Source organism: Mycteria americana, chromosome 7 (assembly GCF_035582795.1).
Source record: "Mycteria americana isolate JAX WOST 10 ecotype Jacksonville Zoo and Gardens chromosome 7, USCA_MyAme_1.0, whole genome shotgun sequence".
Taxonomy (NCBI): Eukaryota; Metazoa; Chordata; class Aves; order Ciconiiformes; family Ciconiidae; genus Mycteria; species Mycteria americana.
The window spans coordinates 41,892,656-41,911,936 of record NC_134371.1 but is presented as its reverse complement, the minus strand read 5'-3'; the positions used below and the strand labels follow the sequence as shown (position 1 = coordinate 41,911,936).

At 47.3% G+C, this 19,281-nt stretch overlaps 1 protein-coding gene across 9 annotated transcripts in view; it reads right to left on the bottom strand.

The window, feature by feature from the left end:
- The window catches only part of PACS2 (phosphofurin acidic cluster sorting protein 2), an 83,688-nt gene extending 64,515 nt beyond the window's left edge, over positions 1-19,173 (bottom strand). For 2 of the 9 annotated variants that reach the window (XM_075508095.1, XM_075508099.1), the window contains exon 1: positions 18,926-19,172. In XM_075508095.1, the coding sequence (XP_075364210.1) occupies positions 18,926-19,053 (128 nt within the window). In that variant the 5' untranslated portion in view covers positions 19,054-19,172. Of the gene's footprint in view, positions 1-18,925 lie in introns of all 9 variants that reach the window. The other 7 variants (XM_075508093.1, XM_075508094.1, XM_075508096.1 and 4 more) reach the window with 6 other exon arrangements.
- Positions 19,174-19,281: the final 108 nt, after the last annotated feature.

Genomic DNA, 19,281 nt, shown 5'->3' with positions numbered 1-19,281 from the left:
GCTCAAAGGATGTTTCCAAATCAAACACATTAAAGTAGTTATAAAAGGAAGGTTCTTCTTTCCCAGAAGCATTTATTTAGATTTGAATGATGCCAGTTTTTACAAGGCAACAACACACAGCTGACAAAGCAGCCTCCATAAGCGCTAAATATAATTCACAAAGAACTCTGGATCCTGCCACTAAAGCTGGGGAACTCTGTTCAGCATTAGACACATTGGAAACACCGGTTAACATCCCTCAGACTGGAACAAAACATTGAGGGTAAAGCAGCTGAAATGTACTATCCCTTGCAGATTTGTCTCCCCAGAAAGGAAGAGGCAAACTGACAGGAGCTTTACAATATTAACAGCAGTCAAAAAAGGTCTGAACATGTGAAAATGTTCAGCACTCCTTGCAAGGAAAGAAATGCCTCTCGATGCCTTTGGCTGAAGCTGCATTGTGCTCCAGCACCTACCCCTTGCTTTTCTTCCATCAAATATTCTGGGCAGCGCCTGGTCATTTGCTCACTGCCTGCTGGAGTGCTCAGAAGAGCACAGATAAGCTGGGAAGGAAATCACCAAAGAACAGGTATAAGGGATCTGGTGAGATTTTAAAACCCAAACAGTTAGCCACATTACCTAGGTTGATGGAAGAACAAGACAGCTGAAGTGAAACTACGACCAGGACTGCCAGGGAAGGAACTTCAGCAGTAACCAGAAGTGATATTCTAACTTCCAAAACCAGCCGAACTGGACTGAAAAGGCAGTGCCTAGCCTGCTGTCGAGTACAACACAAACTCTCCACCAAAGGCCTTGAAAACTACAGAACCCATCAAAAGTGCACTAATGAACAGAAACTAGGATCTCTTGTAGTCTTTAAAGCTGACCCATGGAAGTTACTTTACAGTGCAGGAGCAGATTTTGCATTGACAAAGACTGCATCAAACATCTTCCCCCCACTCTGAGGAGATACCTGAACAGGAAGGAACCCCCATCACCAGGCTGTCCTGACAGCCTGGCTGACAGCCAGGAGAAGATGCATTTCCAGGTCTTGCAGTGGGGTTGCAAACAGCTCAGGTTTTCAGAACACTTCTGATCCCCTCTCAATGAGAGCAGCTTCCTTTAGGGAAACTCCCAGTCTCCAGGTGATCTCAAACTGTCTCTCAACAACACTTAAAAAATGTCGTCGTCATCATCCCCCCATCTTTCTGTTCACATCTAAATATACTCTGTATGCTCTACTTTAAAGAGCCGCTACTGAAAAAGAAAGCACTTGTTTGGAAATAACTCAGCACAAGGTTTTCTATTTGTTTTCTTTTCTGTAAAAACCCCTCGTGACTGAGATTTCACTGCATTTCTCATGGAAAAGGGAGAAAACCTGGCAACTCAGACTTTGCTTACCCTTTCTGAAAGCTTACATCACCTTTAAGTTTATCGGGGAAAAAAGGAACCACGATTTTTACTAAAGGAGTTCAGAAGAACCACCAGTGCCAAATGCTTGCAGTGGTGGGCAGAACGCAGGGATTTGCTCCAGAGAAACATTTGCATTTGCTTAATATTCTAAACCTCTTGAGCAGCTGTCCAAGTTGAGCTGGCAAGCAGAGATTCAATATTATTTAGATATTACATTTCTTCAGCATCATTGCTGGTGATATTTCATTCCTGAAAGCAATAGGGGAGCAGCAAAGCAAACCAAATGCCTGAACTTGTTAGTTCAATTTGTCAAGAATATTTATTAAAATTTAAGAGTGACCTGTATAAACAAGCAAAGCAGTAAGCTGTGATAGACACAATGTGCTCTGAGATGCTGGTCTTCACTGCTCCGAACTTGTCCCAGACCCCCATAAGATTTTTAATGCCGAATATAAGCAATAAAACAGTGTTTTATGACAATCATAACCCATTCAGTCCCCACAACCTTTCATCAGGCCTACGAGTTTCCACTGAACCCAGATTTATCAAGATAAACTGTAGATGCTCTACAGAATAAGCAGACAGAGGTAAATGAGGCATGAACAAGTGGAGGCTGGATGCGAGGCGGCTCTTCTTCAGCAGGATACTAAGGTTCACTGCTGGGAGGGATTACCGAGGAGCCTCTCCAGCATTAAGATAGAGTTACTCCATTTGTGAACAGGACCACACCATGAGATCACTCATGGAGACCAAACTCTACAGCCAGACCAGTCTCAGCTCCATGAAAATGTTCTCTTCTAATACATTTGCCTGATGCAATCAGCTAACACTAACATGACAGTGATGCTAAGAGCAAGGAATAGGTATCAGCATCATTTTGTGGTCAGTGCTTCTGTTTATGGATGAGGCAAGGAGCATCCTGAAAGCAGGTGCACATACTCAGGCTGTCAAAGAGCATTTCTGTCACAGAAACAGGGGAGGATCATCAGTGGGGATGAGACAGGGACAAGTACCACAACATTTTTTCAACCATCAGGATGGGATGTATCCTTAATTTTATGCCCTCCTCACTCAGAGGACCACACTCAACTTCTGATTTTCACCACATGACTACACAGCTAATACCAAGCTCATCAAACTTTGCATTGGGGCCTATGGCTAGTCATACATGAAATGTATTTATGTACATTATATGTTTCTGACTGCTGAGATTTTTCACCAATAGCCTCAAATACACTAACAAGCAAATGATCTACTAAGCACCACATTTTCTAAAGCTGCTCAATGTTCCACATCTGGCAGATTGAGCTGAGATTTAAAAGGATGATGCAAAAAATTCTCTGTTGGGATACCTGTAAAGCATTAAACCTGCTTCTCTGTGCCCATCTGTTACAGGACGACACAAATCCACCATCCCTCATGCTCTTTTCCTTTGGAGCCTGGGCACTTACACTGAAGCCATGATGAGAGGGGCCATCCCTACCTTTTCACATCTTACAAATAGTAGAATAATGCCTCCCATTTTAAGATTTTGCATGCAATTTGCAAGAAGTCTCCCAGGCCATGGTTTGGCATGATAGTCAGCACCGAGGCAGTCAAACCCACGTCTCTGAAGAAATCATATTTCCGTACAGAGAGAGAGAACAAGAAAATTGTTTTTGGGGCTCCCACAACCCTGGTGAGCCCGAGCTCTCCAGAGAGCCAGCATAGATTTGCTACCACTCCCCAAGCGTTTATTTTGAGCCTTCATTTCCACCACTGTGAAGCAAAGGTCAGCTCACAGCAAGCACCTCAAAACTGGCTGAAAGGGAACACTGGAGCCAAGGAGAGTACATGCTACAACTGTTTCACTAAAAGTTTTTCATATGTTACATATATGAGAATTCTGACCACATATAAATGTTCATATAATTACAAATTACTAAGTCATTTCTCTGTTTTCACACCTGAATCAGCAAGAACACTGCAGAGACAGATGGCCTCCCATGACTGATACTCAGCAGGGTCCTCTGTTTGCAGATGTACCATCTCAAACCCAGATTAGCTGCTACTCAGAGGAGGTCCTCTTAGAGGGCTGGTGGAGAGTGTGAATTCACTCACAGGAGAAAAGCCCCAAGTTACTCATGCAATAGCTTGGAAAATCTGGTGATAATTTTGGAACCAAGATAGCCCAGGAGACTGTCAGCAGAAACAGCAGCAGTCTGCTGGCAGAGGACAGAAAACAGAGAAACAAAAGCTAGAGAAGGAGACTGAATTCACTGTTCAAGAAACAGCAACTGTGAGAGACAAGATGAACTGCTGAATATCCAGAGATTAGAGAATTGTTCACACTAAGCTACATCAAATTCTGCCTTTAAACTGGTACAAGCCTTCTGTAATGTCCTGGATGTCAATAAATCTATTTCAACTTACCTATAAACAGACATTGGCTCTTGGTATGGCTGTGATGCAGTCAGCCCCATACCAAACCCTGGCAGCCCTGGGCCATAGTGACTGCAACAGCATATGGCATGCTTGCAGCTTCCAGTTGCTGGGCTTTGTTATGCACCATAAAAAGCAAGAAATCACAAAAGCATCAAGTCTGATGGATCCAAAGAGGAAAGAGTTGCAAAATTTCTCATTCAATGGAAGGTAGAGGAGAGCTGTAGCATGCAAGACTGGACATTCCTGATGCTTCAAACATCAACAAAACTTTTGTCTAATGTGTCCTTCATTGTACTCCAGCTGTCATATGATTTTTGCAATAGAGTGTAGGGAGAGCAAAGGAAAACTCAGCTACGTACCCTTTTCTCAGGGACACATCTAACATTTCCCCACCGTGGATCTAACCTGCTCCAGATGCTACTTCTGCATGCAGATAGGAAGTAAGTGGTCAAAACATTCTCAGAGCTTGATAAAAATCGAAGTCAAGTGTTTTCAACAAAATCCTCTTTGTTACCACATTCTGATCACTTGGCTAATGGAACTGCAAACCTGTTCAGAGAGATGCCTTAACAATGAAGTATCACTTAAAAATGCATTTGCAGCTGTGCATATTTCACTTCAGTCACACGACTGTGAATTATACCTCAGCATGTCCTTGTAGAAAAGAGGTGGGCTGTCAGGGGGATGGGAAGGGGGAGAGAAAAGAAAGGAATTTCTACCAAACAAAAGAGCTCCAAGAAACTGATACAACTTTGCTGGAAGCTATTCCCAGCCCACTCAACATTTTTGATTGTATACAGACATACCAGAATCCCAACAAGGGGCATTTTTCCCAGCTAAAATATGAACCATCAGCAAATCTGACCACCACCAGAGAGAAATACGACAACGTAGTGGAAGCAAAGAAAAGCAGAGTGAAATCATCTTACGGTTGTCCTAAAGCAAGAGCTACCTCTGAGAGCTGACCATGGTGGCAGCCTCACACAAACACATGTCCAGTATCCAGGACACTGCTAGTCAGAGCTAAGCAAAGCAGGATTCCTGTGCAGTTGCTTGCTTTACTGCCAGTCATTTACATGGCACTTAAAAGTACACAAGATACAAAGCACCTTTTCCGCACCTCCCTAGAAGCCCTGTGAAGAACTGTACAATTTTACTAATATCCACCAGATAGTTTTACAGTGACCCATTCTGCAGGAAAGCATGCACTGACTCCAAGTCCACTGGGAAGCCAAGCACTATGCATTGCTTTCACAGCTCGAAACCACAGCAGTGGCCTGCGGCAACACTGAGAGAAGCCAGAGAAGTAAATACCGCAAGAACGCAGGAGGCAGCATGAGGCTGGGATGTTGGTGAGGTCACGCTAAACATACTCACAGCCCAGCTCTGGACCAGAGTGTGTACTCGATCACCTAGGTGCAACAGGTTTTCTCATCCCGAGATCCTCTTGAACGTTAGTGCTGTTCAAAGGTGGAAACATCAGGAACCAGGCTGCTCAGACCTTCAGGAGAGCAATGCTGCAAAGCAAACCTAAGCATCCAAACACAGACAAGGCAGATACATCTTCAAAATGCAGTACCATCAGCATCTGTGCAGGCACCAAGAAGAGCTGAGCACTTTGCACTCAACATGTGCATGGCAAGGGACCAGCGCTAGAAAGCTGGCCTTGAATGCAGGTGCAGCAGGAACATCAACAGAGCCGCTAAGCACTGCCAGGCTGCATGTACGCTTAGGTTATGATCCTGGAACAAGGAAACAATTGAATGAACACCAAAAGCTTATTATAAACGTTTTTTTAAGGACACCCAGCAGGACCTGCCATTTACATGTCAGAAAAACAGGAGCATGCTGACCAAAGGCTGAACTGAGAAAATCCACCTCTGAAATCCCTTCTCCCTGGAAAAAGCTCTACTCGCTTGCTTGAACTAAGCACTGGCCAGGCTTCTGGTCCTCAAGCACATCCCCAGGGGCCAAGGGTAAAGAACCACCAGAATTTTGTCTCAGTGAGCAGCTTTACACTCAAGCTGCTGAATGCTACATGTTGGGAGGAAAAAATCCTCTGATCTGCTTTGGTATCTGCAAGCAGCTGTCTCAGATCCTCACTGAGACTGAACACAAGCAGCCAAAGCTTATCCAAGTACCTGGCGACACTCAAAAGTCTATTTGTGAAGCAAGGAGAAAGTCTACATTAATGGTCTTCAACTCTATTAAGCAAAATAAAGCAGAATCCTGGAAGAAAGAAGATACAGTTCTCGCCAGCCTGAGAGAGAAATCGGAGCACCTTAAATTCTGGCACGCTCTCAGGCGCACCGTAGGGAAGAGGTAGAGGAACAAATAAAAGGGAGTTCAGCCCCTAGCAAGCCACTAGCAACATGAAATATATATGATCCAGTTCTTGCAGTTCTCAGCTTTCCTTGCAAATCCTTCATTTTAAGGCAGTGGGTGCAACTTGATCGGGAAAGCAGCATATCATCTTTCTACCAGTTAGCAAGCATGCAGGTATATTTTCATGAAAGGGGACGTTTTGGAATGATCCTTTTGACACTGAAAACTGCCCTTCCGAGAGGAAGGGACCACAGAGGAAGGCTGAAGAACAGCCCCAAGAAACTCAGAGCAGACCCTGCAAACTGTAAACCAGCAGGCGGATGGAAGGGTGAAAAGGGCCGTGGGAGGAGAGCAGGATTAGAAGCACTAAAGATTTATGATAAGTGATGCTCTAACAATAGCTTTCTTTTAAGAAGGAAGCTCTTCCTGCTGCAGTTAATCTATTTAGTCTGAATATAAATTTATACACTGGGGAAGGACTACATACAGGACAGGCAACTCCTTGGTCAACTAAAACCAACCATTTAAAAACTCCTACAATACCTACCCAGTAACATGGACCATGGCAAGAGGGGGAATAGTCGCTCCTCCAAGCAGCTGTCAGGCGTTGTTCAGTGGAGCTGCTCCAGCCTTTACATGGGCTAGAAGATGACCTAGGAAGGTCTTTTTCAGCCATGTTTTCTATTTTCATCATTTCTCCCCACCCTGAGAGGTCATGCAGATGAAAACACCAATTTAACTAATGCCAGATGGGAGACAAGTTAAGCCATATGAATCTTTGCTTATTATATAATTACCTTCATTTCTTGTAGAAACATGGAAATGCTTACAGTCACTGGCTGGATATTTTGTACATAAACAAACATTTCTAGGCTGTTTATATTTTAAAGAAATTAAGCCCACATGGTTTTGACCAACTACTCCATTACCACGTGGCACATTTATGAAAAAAACAAGCCTAATTTTGAAGCTATGCCAGGAGGTTGCAGACACCAATCTCCCCCCCAGAAGCCCAAAATAATACTTATCAAATGTGCTCATCAACTCACAGTCACAGATTTACTGGGTAGAAACTTAAGATTATTTGCACTCAGTGTTAAGTACACCAAATTATTTTCTGCAGAACATCACGGTCTTTTAATTTACCTTCAACGAGCCCCAACACATAAGCAAAGAAAACCAGCTCATTTTGCTATTGAACCACAGCAGTATGCAAATGGGCAGTTTCAGCACCAAACACACCGAACCACGTGCCAGAACTTCCACAGGTCACTTACGTAAAATCTACAGGGAAACTTCATGCGTACAGGGAAGAGCAGCACTGAGAAACTGTTACAGATGCAGCTCTGCAAGTCACGCTCTTACTATAAAGTCATTAGCAATTAAAGATCCAGTGCACAGAAGCCAAGTTCTGAATGGAGCCAGTTGTATTTGTAGGTGTCCCATTAGAAACCAGGAGCACATGTTTGAATTTGCATAAGAATCGGTGTGAAAGATTCGGTTACATCCCCAACAATCTCCAGTAGCTTTGGTTACACTGTCAATTATTCAAGTTAGAAAGTGCCTGTCTGACAATCTCCTTACAAAAAGCCTAGCTCCCAAAACCTTCTCCCCACCAGAGACCTCCCCTTAGAGCCCAAAAGAAGGAAAGACCACCTCCACCCTAAGCATCTCTTCCCCTTGACGCACTCTGCAGCTCTGACAACAGCAGCCCTGAGCTGGAGAACACAGACAAGACTTTGGACCACCCAGGGTTTCTAGCATGCAGCTAAACACAAGCCTCTAAACAAGGGGCTAGACTTCTCCTTCCACAGTCATTAAAAGTCATTTCCCCAGCCTAAAGAGAAGCTCTGCTAAATTAGAAATGTGGTGCATACATTGGAAGCATGCAGAACCACTTACTGCTTCCACTCGATGTCTTTCCAGCAGCAGCACTAGATTAAACAGGTTACCTGCTCCATCCTCATCCCCACACTCTGCCTGCACAACCATTTGGACCATCATGCAGCAAAGCACAGCAGAGAACTGATCCAACTGAAACACTTCCTCACCTCTACCCCCCAAATCCTGCCCTGGTCCGCTTGACCATGTGAACTCTCAAATGCTTGCACTGGCACAAGGCAGAAGGTGCTGGCAAGCAGCAGCCTAAGCAGGTAGGTTACAAAGAGCCACCAGACATGTTAGCCTCAGAGGAGGTGGTAAAAGCTAGCTATAACCTTACCCGAAGAGTGTCAGGACAGTATGCACAGCTCTATGCACATCTGCAAAAGAGCTCTTCAGCGAGAGAGCTATTGGAGCTTTGCTGTAACAGGCAGGGGACTGGTAAATGCTTAATGTCTTACACTCACAGCCACCTACTGCACAGATGGAACAGTAAAAAGGTAGGGACACTGATGATGGCTCCCCACAGCCAGGAAATGGATACAATTGCTCTGCTGAGAATGGTGATGTCCCTGTCCCCGTTACAAAGCACTGAGTTCACATGGATGAGGCAGCAGTGAAATCAGGTCACACGTGACAAGGTGAAATAAACTCGGCACATGTATCTGATGAGCTAGAAAGTTTGCAGCGTTGTCTTGAGATTAGACCCCATGTTATAGACACCCATTTTCAGAACAGCCCCTCCAGAGGCTGTAAAATCTAGCTCTGGCACAGCTTCCAGCTGAAGTGCGCTCTCCCTGAAGAAACCCAAGACTGAGTGACCTCAAACGATCCTGCTATATTTGTAAAAACGTGTGCAAGGAGATGTCCTCCAACAGCCCTATGACTTTCATGGGCTTAGGAAAGGCAGAGCACATCTTGTCAAGGTTCCAGCCTGAACAGGGTTAAGAGTTATGCTGCCAGACCAGCTCCCTAAAAGACGTGAGAAAGCAACCAGCCTCTCCAGTGTAGGAAACAGGGCTGTTCTTTTAAAAAGAAAGACCTAGACCCACAATCCTGGAGCTGAATGCATCCAAAGTGAAGCCATTCCTCCAGCAGTTCCAACAGAACCTCACGAGGTATTTGCAGATCAACACTTCAAGCTGGTACAAAGCTCCCCAGACTCTCACTTCTTTGGTTTCAGGATGCACTGCAAAAATGTTAGGTGGGCAGCAAACTCTCTGCAGTAGAAAGAAGGCTGTGCTCCTCCACAGCTGGCCCTCAACAGCTGCCAGGACAGCTATGAAACCCAGTGGTGAACCAGCTGGAAAAAGTCGCATACTATACGGAAAGGAAGGCTGGCTAGGAATGGCTTCAGACATCCTAATTGTGAAACTGCACCCCTACATAAATTAACAGGAGACCACACTGCTGTGTGAAAGGGCAGCCTTGTCCACCTCCCGGTGTTCCCACTTCTGATCTAAGCCACCTGCTAGTCTTTTTTTTTTTTTCTGCATTAGGATGAAGCAGGTGGGCTAAGCACTGCAAATTGTTTCTCATTCCAGAAGCAGCAGTATGTCTGTGCAGGTTCCTCTCATGGTACACCCTGGTAAGCAGCAAGAAAGGGAATTGCACTGGCATAAAATCCTACAAGAGCTGTTTCACAAGTCATTGCCAAGCTACAATCTCACCACTTTAATGAGAGCATCCAACAGACCAACATGCTCTGAAGGCACAGGCACCATGAGCTCCGCGCAAACGACATGCCCCAGCCTTTCGCAGCTGTTCCCTCTGGCCAGCGGCTGCTGCGTGCTCCCACAGGGGATAAGCCTAGCTGGCTGCAGGAGCACGTCACCAGCTCGCCACAACAGCACAGTCACAGCACAGGGTAGTGCAGCTGGGGCCCTCAGCAGAGAATTCTCCACCTCAACACACCGCAGCAGGAGCCAGGACACATTAGGGATCACTCACACAGGATGCAGCAGACATGATACTTGTGGACCTTTGCCTGGTTCTCAGAAGCTGGGGTATATCTGCATTAACCACATTTCCCAGGCAGAGATTGTCCTCTCAGCAGAAAGGGGATACAGACTTATATAGACTATATATAGATAAGGCTTCCTAAGAATCTCTTGATGGGGGGTTATTCTCTGCTCTATATCTAGACCTGGCCTAGTGCCTGTTGGGAAACACGTATCAGACAAGTGTATGTGCAAACTGCAGCTCATTTTGGCCATTAATGAGCCCTGCACTAGAAACCCTTGAAACACAGACCAGAAACACATTATGAGCTCCGTGGTTTTCCCGTGTCTCCATTTGCAGCTCTCCACGTGTTTCCCTGCAGAGGTGAAGATCCCTTTAGAAATTTCTCCTGCACACGATATTTAACAATCAGCGAGGAGCACCTCCAAGCCCTCACAGTACCGTTGCTTTGTAGAAAAATAAAGAGCGGGGAAGGACTTTTGAACCGACAAGCTTATCAGAGCAAAGGGATCTGATGGAAGTAGACTGTGTCTTTCTGCAGAAGATTTTTAACAGCAAAATACTTTGCTGAGCAGTGAAAACATGTTTCCCTGCACACAGGCACACACTTGATCCCTCCCTCCTTTACAGCCTCACACCTTCAAACCTCCACCTCTCCCTAGCAACATACACTTTAAAAAAATCCCATCCTGGATCACCAGGTTTGTTCCTTTTTTTTCTTTTTAGAACAGAAGAAACTACCTCCCCAAGGCCCAGGAGGATCTGCAGGCTCTGCAGGTTTTGGTTAAACACCAGTGTTCCCTCTTCCCTACTCTCTTCCACTTACTTCCTACAAGCTCCAGAGCACCTGACTGCCCAAAAGGGTGAACCAGCAGGAGAGGGGAGTTGGTTTATCTTTCGACTGAACAGCTTGAGGGGTGTCCTACACATCTTAGAGCACAGAGGAGAAGGTGGCTACACTACTGCCACCCCGCAACCACAAAGTGATCACGTTTATCTATTTCACTTTAATACAGTTCAGACAAGCCACTGCAGGAAACAGGGTGAATTGATCAAAACCTCCCAGTGCTGTTCCCTGCCCAAACAGCACACACCATCCTTGGGGGCATTTCCCAGCGTGTTCAAAAGTCTAAGAGAGAAACAGTTAACTCTCCAAACCAGCAGAGAGTCTATGGATGAGGAGCACACTGCGCACAACATCAAAGTTGATATTTTATGCTAATCTGCCTGCTTACAGGAGAACAAATGCTATTTTCCTTGACAACTCTTCTGAAATAAGATCTGAGCAACTACGCAGATTTCAAACTCTTTTGAAACATCAGTAAACCAAACACTCTTGCTTTCAGTGCAAAAACTCCCAAGAACAGCCACTCTGCAGTTCAGGCAGATAGCAGGTTCCACGAAGCACACAGCCTCCAGGAGTTGCACCCAAAACACAGGTGCTGCAAAGGTGCAGCAGCCACCATGCACCACCCCAAGCCAGGCAAGCAACAGCACACTTTCTGGCTTGCAGACCCCAGCTCTAGTTTATATGCATGACAGCCTCCACCAAGCAAACTTCACAGCATATGAGCTGCTCTGATTTTTATTTTTGCTGCACATTTTAAAAATTAGATTGCTTTCCCACTGGGGCAGGGGAGATCCAACACTGGCATTTGAGCTCCTGATCAAAAATAATTACTGCCCTGCAAGAAACTGCACTTGAAACCAGACTGGCCTGCAGACTTGCAGCTGCTAGATGAGAAGAAACAAGCAGGCCACCTCAGAAGTAAGGCACAGCTCGTGACAAGTGACACAGCCACGCAAAGCACTGCAGGAAAGGCTGAAGTGGTTCTAGAGGAGGAAATGGGTTCCAGACTCCAGCACGCAACAAGACACCCCACGCATCTACTTTTCCAAACACTAGGAGCATTATCTCCTCCTTTCCACAGACTTGGGCTCACCAGGCAGATCTGCAGACCCTCTACTACAGTTGCACTGACCCAAGGACAGGGTCTGCATGTGCAGTAGTCATCAATGACCCTCATTTTTGAGGAATCCCTCCTCCAGGGCTACTGGCTGCACATGCCCATCAGAGCTCTCTAGGCAATTCATTGTTTTAAACAAATGAGTGATTAGCAAGGATCCACTCTCTCCTTGTGAAGCTGGCTGCATGCCCTGCAAGCCTCCACATCACTGTACAGTACTATAATCCAATTAAACCTCACCATGAGAGGAGCTTCACACTATCACATTCAATTAGGCAGTTAAGCCTCTTATCATCCGCACGTTAGGATCCATTCGGACTAAAACACCTCCAGCACTGTTTAGGAGATGGCATTTTTGACCAAGCAAGGACACACAGATGTCATGTCTGGAGCCACAGGAGGCCCATATAGGTTAGGAAAATGATGTAGCTGGCTTACAGGGAGGTAGAAACACAGGAAAAATAAAATACAGTGACCAGTTCCTGCCCACTCACAGTTACACACCCTCTGAGGCTCCCAGCTCCCCCTTGTCCTCCTGCTCCCCAACTTCCCAGGGAAACGGGGCAGTTCTGAAGGAGCACAAGGGGCCCAGAGGAATTTCACTCTCTTTAGTAAGTCAATGGAAAGGCGAAGGCTAATGGAGGACCTGGCAATACAGAGTCCTTTGGCAGCCAGCCACCAATTCCATAGGAAATACCCTCCCTAGAAGGTCACCATAACGGTGGCAAAATTTGGCCCAAAAGAATTAGAAAAAGCTGCCAAGATGTGACGCAAATAAAGCCAGTGAGCAGGCCAGCTTCCTGCGCGAGGCCAAAACACGAAGTGCTCTTGGAAAAAGAAAAATTAAGGGTTGCAAAGAACATAATGGCCTCTTGTAACAGCTGAGTTGTTGCTTTTCTTTTCTTGGCAGAAAAGAGGGATGTTTTATTGCTGGTTGATTAATCTATTATGCAAATCATTTCATAGCTAATTTGATACAGCCACAAGCTTGCCACAGAAATCATCCACAGGCTCAGAGCTGATGAAAGGTGGAGTATCAATGGCTCCAATTTGACAGAGCTTTTATTTCCCGGACAAGCAGCTGTAGGGTCGCCTCTTGCCACGCAGGGCTGCAGGAGCACGGGCCACATTGTCCAGGGAACATGAGGGGAAGGTCCCTTGGGCACCTTCACTTGATGGAACGCAAGGAAAGAGGCCCTTCGAAAGAGCAGCCCTTTCCTTCCACTCCCAAAGCCCTTCTGCACTGGGCATGTGCAAAGCGTCCAGATGAAAACCATGCACAGCCCCATCCAGAGACCTTTCGCTACAGCTTTGAGATTTTAAGACTTTTTCAGAACTATTCTTGACATGCACAAGCTTCACCTTACATCAGCTAAAAGACCACTCAAAATAGGTCTAACTGGAAGTTTGACTCCAACACCACTCAGCGTCTAGAAGAAAATTTTTTCCACTGAATACGAGAGTCCAAATTACATTCAGTAGTGTCGTACAAAGTTACAAACTTAGTAACTGCTGGCATAGGATTTACATGGGGAGCACTAAGGGATCACTTGATCTTGCCTGAAGTAATGTTATTTTGGGCTTGATCTCTTCCATGAAGACTAGGAGAAATAGGATCTCCTGGCTCTAAGAATAAAGGGGATGGTTTTGGTCATTGCGCTTTACTCCAAGCATTTCATCCCATTGCTCAGTTGTGGATGCTTTTCCTCATGCATCTCAAATATTCAACTTCGCCTTAGCGATTTTTTTTTAAAGCCTATCCTGTGCACTCATTTGTATTCAATTTTCTTCGGTGTAAAATGTGAGGCATTCTGTGCTATTCAAACAAAGTCAAAACAAAGCCTCCAAATAAGCACTTCTGAAATGTACCTAGTCATCTGAGTAATTAGACATTTTCCTAGTTCCAAATGTACCAAAAATCTACAGTCAGCTCCAAATGAACATGCCAGCAGTTATCCTAACAAACAAGAGTTCTCTCCTAAATGTTAGCATACCAATAGATCAGGAGGTTAAGACACATTTAAATTAACATCTCTCCCTACCTGAATTAATCAGCATTTTTAATGATGCAGCATCACCTGATCATAATTATTACTCTAGCAAGCTGTCCACCTTTCTCTGCCAATACAGGACATAGTTGCCATTGCTCGAGCCAGGCCAGAACATGCTCTCACTGGCCAAGTGAAGTTCCCATTCCCAATGTAGGCACGCATCCTTTGTACCAAGAGGCGAAGCCTCTCCCTTCCAAGTGCATTTGCAGCAAACCCTCACGAGAACAGCCAGCTGTGGACTTCACGCAGGTCACAACCCCCTCAGCACTTGGCTGGGAGAGGGAATTAACATTATGTAGGGGTGCAAACATGCAGCTTGCTGGAGTGGCTCCATGCCCCAGCAGTCCTCGCTGTGTCTCTCCTGGTCACACGTCTGTGCTGTTACCTTTACGTGCTCACAGACCCCTCTGCAAACCACTGGAAACCAACAGAGAGACAGATCAGAAGATGGGAGCTGGCACAGGGAGAGGAGCACATAGCCTGCGGCATGAGCAAACTGCTAGGATCCACTCAGCTGCTGTGAATCCACAGCCTCACCCCAATCAGTTTCCATTGCCCCTGGGGATATCCGCACGAGGGCTAGTGTGAAAGTCTGCGTGCTGCAAGGCCATCCCACAGCACGCTGAGCAGTAACATCCCTGCACCAGCAACCTCCTGTTCAAGTCCAGGGGATGTGCATAGATTCCCTTCATGTTTCCTCACCCTGCAGGCAAGCTACAGAGGCAAGCTGGCATATGAAATGCTCAGACAGTGCCCAGTAAACAGCCTTGGATCTCCAGCATCATCTTTTCCCAGGTCTGCTCCACAGCTTCCTTCGTATCTCCAACGGACACCAGGTCACATGTGCTCCATGTGCAATTTGTTCTCAATACACTCAACTTCACAGTTCAAAGCTTACCAGGAACTTTTTCAAGTATTTGACAATTAAAGCGGTAGCCTAAAACAAAACCCATTCTGAATGGGAGTGCCAACCCTTACCTCCCCTTGCTCCAGCAGACCCCCTTCCAATAAAGCTTTGCTCCAGCAGACCCCCTTCCAACAAAGCTTTCTCCCCAAGACCACTCTTCCTCTAGACAGCCTCCCCATGCTGCTGTCTCCTCATGAGGCTCCTTCAAGACAGGATAGTACTGCATCCTGCCATTCACACCCACAGCTTCATCAAGAGATTGGAAAGAAAAAAAGAAAAAGAAAAAAACATACCCCCTCTCCCCAAATAATTCTTCCTTTTCAGTGTGAGGAAACAGGGGGAAAAGTTTTGATTCTCTCACAGTCATGCAGCAAGACCACTCTCAGTTTTTACAGGTGGTAGGGAGAACTTTATGTAACGCAACCTTCTGCAAAGGAAAATATTTTGATGCACAGAAGAAAGAAATGGCAGAAAAAGGTAGGCATCTCTCCCTTCTGGTATGTAGCAGTTACGCCCAGATAGTGAGACAGTTTGAGTCACATTTCTGGCATGACTAAAAGAAAGTACTTGCATTTCAGAAGCACTATGGTCGGTCAAAGCCTCCAGGAGCTGTATGTGCTGAAGAAAGAAGTCAGAAAATCATTTCTGCAAATGGCAGAAGAGAAAGGGAGACCAGCACAAGTACAAAACACCACCTAACCTTGTGTTTCACACAAAACACACAATTGCAGAACAACGCTATGGTTCTTCACTATTACTCTTCCTTAAGTTTAGACACAGCCTTTTCACACAAGGAAACTCTACGGAGGCACCAAGGCAGCCTTCCAGATTTTACTGACACCCCCCCAAGCTGAATGGACTTTCAGTAAATCACCCGCCAAAGAAGAGTGCGTTGAAGAGCAGTGCTTTAGAAATCTTCCTCCCACAGTCTAGTTCTCAGCCATCATCTGGGAAGCATACACCACATCCGCATGAGGCCCTCCACCTCAACACCCACCCACACAATTTAGGGCAATGCAGGCACAGCCGGCTCCAGGCGCTGATTCCACCCAAGCCCTCCTGCTCCAGCTTACTGTAGGAGAAGTGGTTTAGAAATGGGGTAAGATTTATTGTACCAAAGAGAAAAGGGAAGGAAGCAACACTCCCTCCCCAAACACATGCCCCTCTTCCATGAATCCTCTTGACTTTCTGCCAAGTTCAAGCCTCTTCTCAACTAGGAAGGCCTGTCCTGTCAACAGAAACCCAGAAGGGAACTTTTAACTGGTGGAAATCTCAGAAGAGACCAAGGCAGTTCCACCGTACTTGACCACACACCAAGGCCCACTCTCCTCCACATCCTCCTTTCATGTCCCCACAGATGTCTGCTTGAACAACAAGCTCATTTTGAATATTGTTTCCCCTGCAGAACAGTTTTAATCCCAGTCTCTCTCGCTTTAACACAAATCTTAAATGCTATTGTGCCACAGGAAAAATCATTACGGTATGAACTTAAAATATAGAGGCAATAGTATAATTCAAAGGTTTTCAAACTCCTGCCTTCTCTGACAGAGAGGTTTGCTGCAAAGCCTGTCATGAAACGCAAAGCATGGATCCAATGTAGCATCACAGGACATGACGTTAAATGATTAGAAACAGCAGAACTGAGCGTCCAGGCTCTGCACCCCAGCTGCTGCTACAGAATTCACCGTTTGCCCAGCACAAGCAGCATAGCACACACCTTACCGTGCAATCAGACTCAATGTTGCTGCAGGAGCTGCAACCTCAGCTCCTCCTGACTTCATTTCAGATTAACAAAAAACACTTGGCACCCACAGCTGCAACTGCAGACCTGCCATACTTTGCACCCCATACATGGCCCTCACACGCTTGCCCAGCCTATGTGGGGCAGTCCATGTCCAATGGGGCTGTGGAAAGACCTGCTCATTTGGTCAGCCATGGCAGATGCAGCAGCTGGATGTCCACTTATCCCCCTGAGCTCTAGGAGAAAAGGGCACCCAGGCACAGCAAGCAAAGGTGACGGCAACAACAGGGCTGAAATCAGAGGGACCCACCGCTACACACAAACTCCCTCATACAAAAGCTATGCTCCTAGAAGGTCCCAATTGCCCCCATCCTCCCATCACTGCCTCAGGCCCCAGGGCATGCAATCTGAGCACTTCCATCAGCCCCTGCTTCACAGCTTGCTTCAGTGACTCCAAAATTTCTCCCTCGAGCCCCAGTTCTGCCCCGATACCTGCCCAGATACCCACATGTCCTTTGCATCACCCAGGTTCCTCCAGGCACCTCTACCAGCTGCCTGCAATCTGCTGCCCACCTGCCCAACACAATTCAAACACCCAGGACCCACCCCAAATGCCAAGTCCTGTGCAGATGCACCCCCATGCCCTACCACATCAAGGCAGGGCCAGTGTCCTTACACTGCATTTTCTGGTCATCTACAGATTTGCAAACAAGCAAGCTATGTTGTAAGCTCATTTTCAGATCTGCAAGTATCAGCATAAATGATAATGCAGAACTAAAAGTCCTTGACAGCGACAGACATTTGTTTTTTTATTTCAGTTTAACAGACACTGTTATGAGGTTGGATGAGATGGAAACCCAACTGCCTTCCTGTAGTCAAGGGTGCAATGGAGACAACAGTTTTCAAAACAGCGTTACAAGAGGGCCTCCGTGTCCTCTGTACACCACCAGGGTCGATGCAAACTGCACCGGAATCCAGTGCAAAAATCAGAAGTGCACCAACTGTTCCTGCAGCTCCTCCCATACAAGCAACTCCTTCCACAGCAGACGGACTCCTTGAAGAGGGGCATGTTCCCCTTGGTGCTATTCCCCTTCCAAGACCTCCCGCTGCAGAGAAGAAAGGCTAAACAAGACAAGCAGAGAAACTTGCTGCCCAACAGATACTCCAAGGCACTGTCAGCACAGACAAGCTGTTATAAACCAAGATCATCTGCAATTGCAGGACTTGGGTTTTCTTCTACCCCATGCTATCTTCCTGCCCACGATGTCAAAGCACTACAACTGTGTGTAATGTTTAAGCTAAGATAGTTACTAGTCCCACGAGCAAGCTGCTAGCCCTGCAAGGCAGGGGCTCTGCCATCGAGTCCAACCTGCTATCTGGATGGCGCAGAAGACAGAGGGATCTGGGGGGTTTATAAAGCTTGCAAAGCTCTACATTCCTGCGAGGTCAGCCCGATGACTCTGTTCCCTTTTTGCTCCCTTGCTGCGCCCCATTAAAAAAATAAAAAGAGAAAGAAGAGTGCTTCAAAGAGTCATCTTCAGCGTGTTTAAATGCTCAAAGGCATTCTGTTAAAGCGAGACTTGAAAAGCGCAAATTTTATAAAAACTACTAAAAGGGATTCCTCCCATGTGGGCTAAAAAAAGCGCAGGCGGGGATGCATCCGCGTGTTTATACACACACACCAGAGGCAGGGAAAGATTCGAGACTGGGAGCAGGTGAAAAACCCGCAGAAAAGAAACTGATGCCCACCCCGAGGCACGGGCGTGGGGCATTTACCAGGCGAAGGCCCCGTTAACAGAACAGCCCGCACGGGATGGCGGGGCACCGGGAGCACAACATGGTGGGAGAAGGAGCTGGACACCCCAAACCCTGCCACCAACACACACTCCAAGCCAGGGGTTTTTTTGGGGCGGTCACTCAAACACATGGGGTGGGGCATAGGGTGACCCTCTCACAGACCTGGTGCAGAGGGCAACAGCCACCCCCCTTTTTAGGGTCAGGGGGTCCTTGGTCCCCCCGCCCACCCCGAAAACCCACTGCAGGGGTAGGGGAATCCTGCCCATCGCTGTGGTAACGGTGGGGGGGACACCCCAAAATGGAGGAAAGGGACCCTAAAATTGAGGGGAAGACCGCAAAGCTGAGGGGAAAGGGGGGTTCAGGAAGCAGCCCCCAGGGGCTCGCGGCTGGGCGCGGGCCTCCGACCCGCGGGGGTCCGCGCCCAGCCGCGAGTCGCCGGGGGCTGCTCGCTTGAGGGGAAGGGGCCGCCCACCGTTACCTGGGGACGCAGCTAGGGCTGGAGCCGTCGATCTCCCAGGTAGCGAAGAGGTTCATAGGCACGGGCCGCCCCAGGGCCCCAGCACCGCCCGGGAAGCTGAGGCGGCTCCGTTCCGCCGCCGCCGCCATGGCTGCCGGCCTGGCGCGCGCCCACCGGGCCGCCGCCGCCGCCGCCGCCGCCGCCTGCGCCGCCGCCCCGCCCCGGCGGGGGGGGCGTCACGTGTGAGGGGGCGGGGCTCGGTGGGACGGGGCTAAATCACTGCGGGGGTCTCGGTGGGGCGGAGCCATGGGATGGGATGGGGGGGCAGCGGGGCGTGGGTAAAGCGGAGGGGCGTGGCTTGCGTGTGGGTGGTGCTC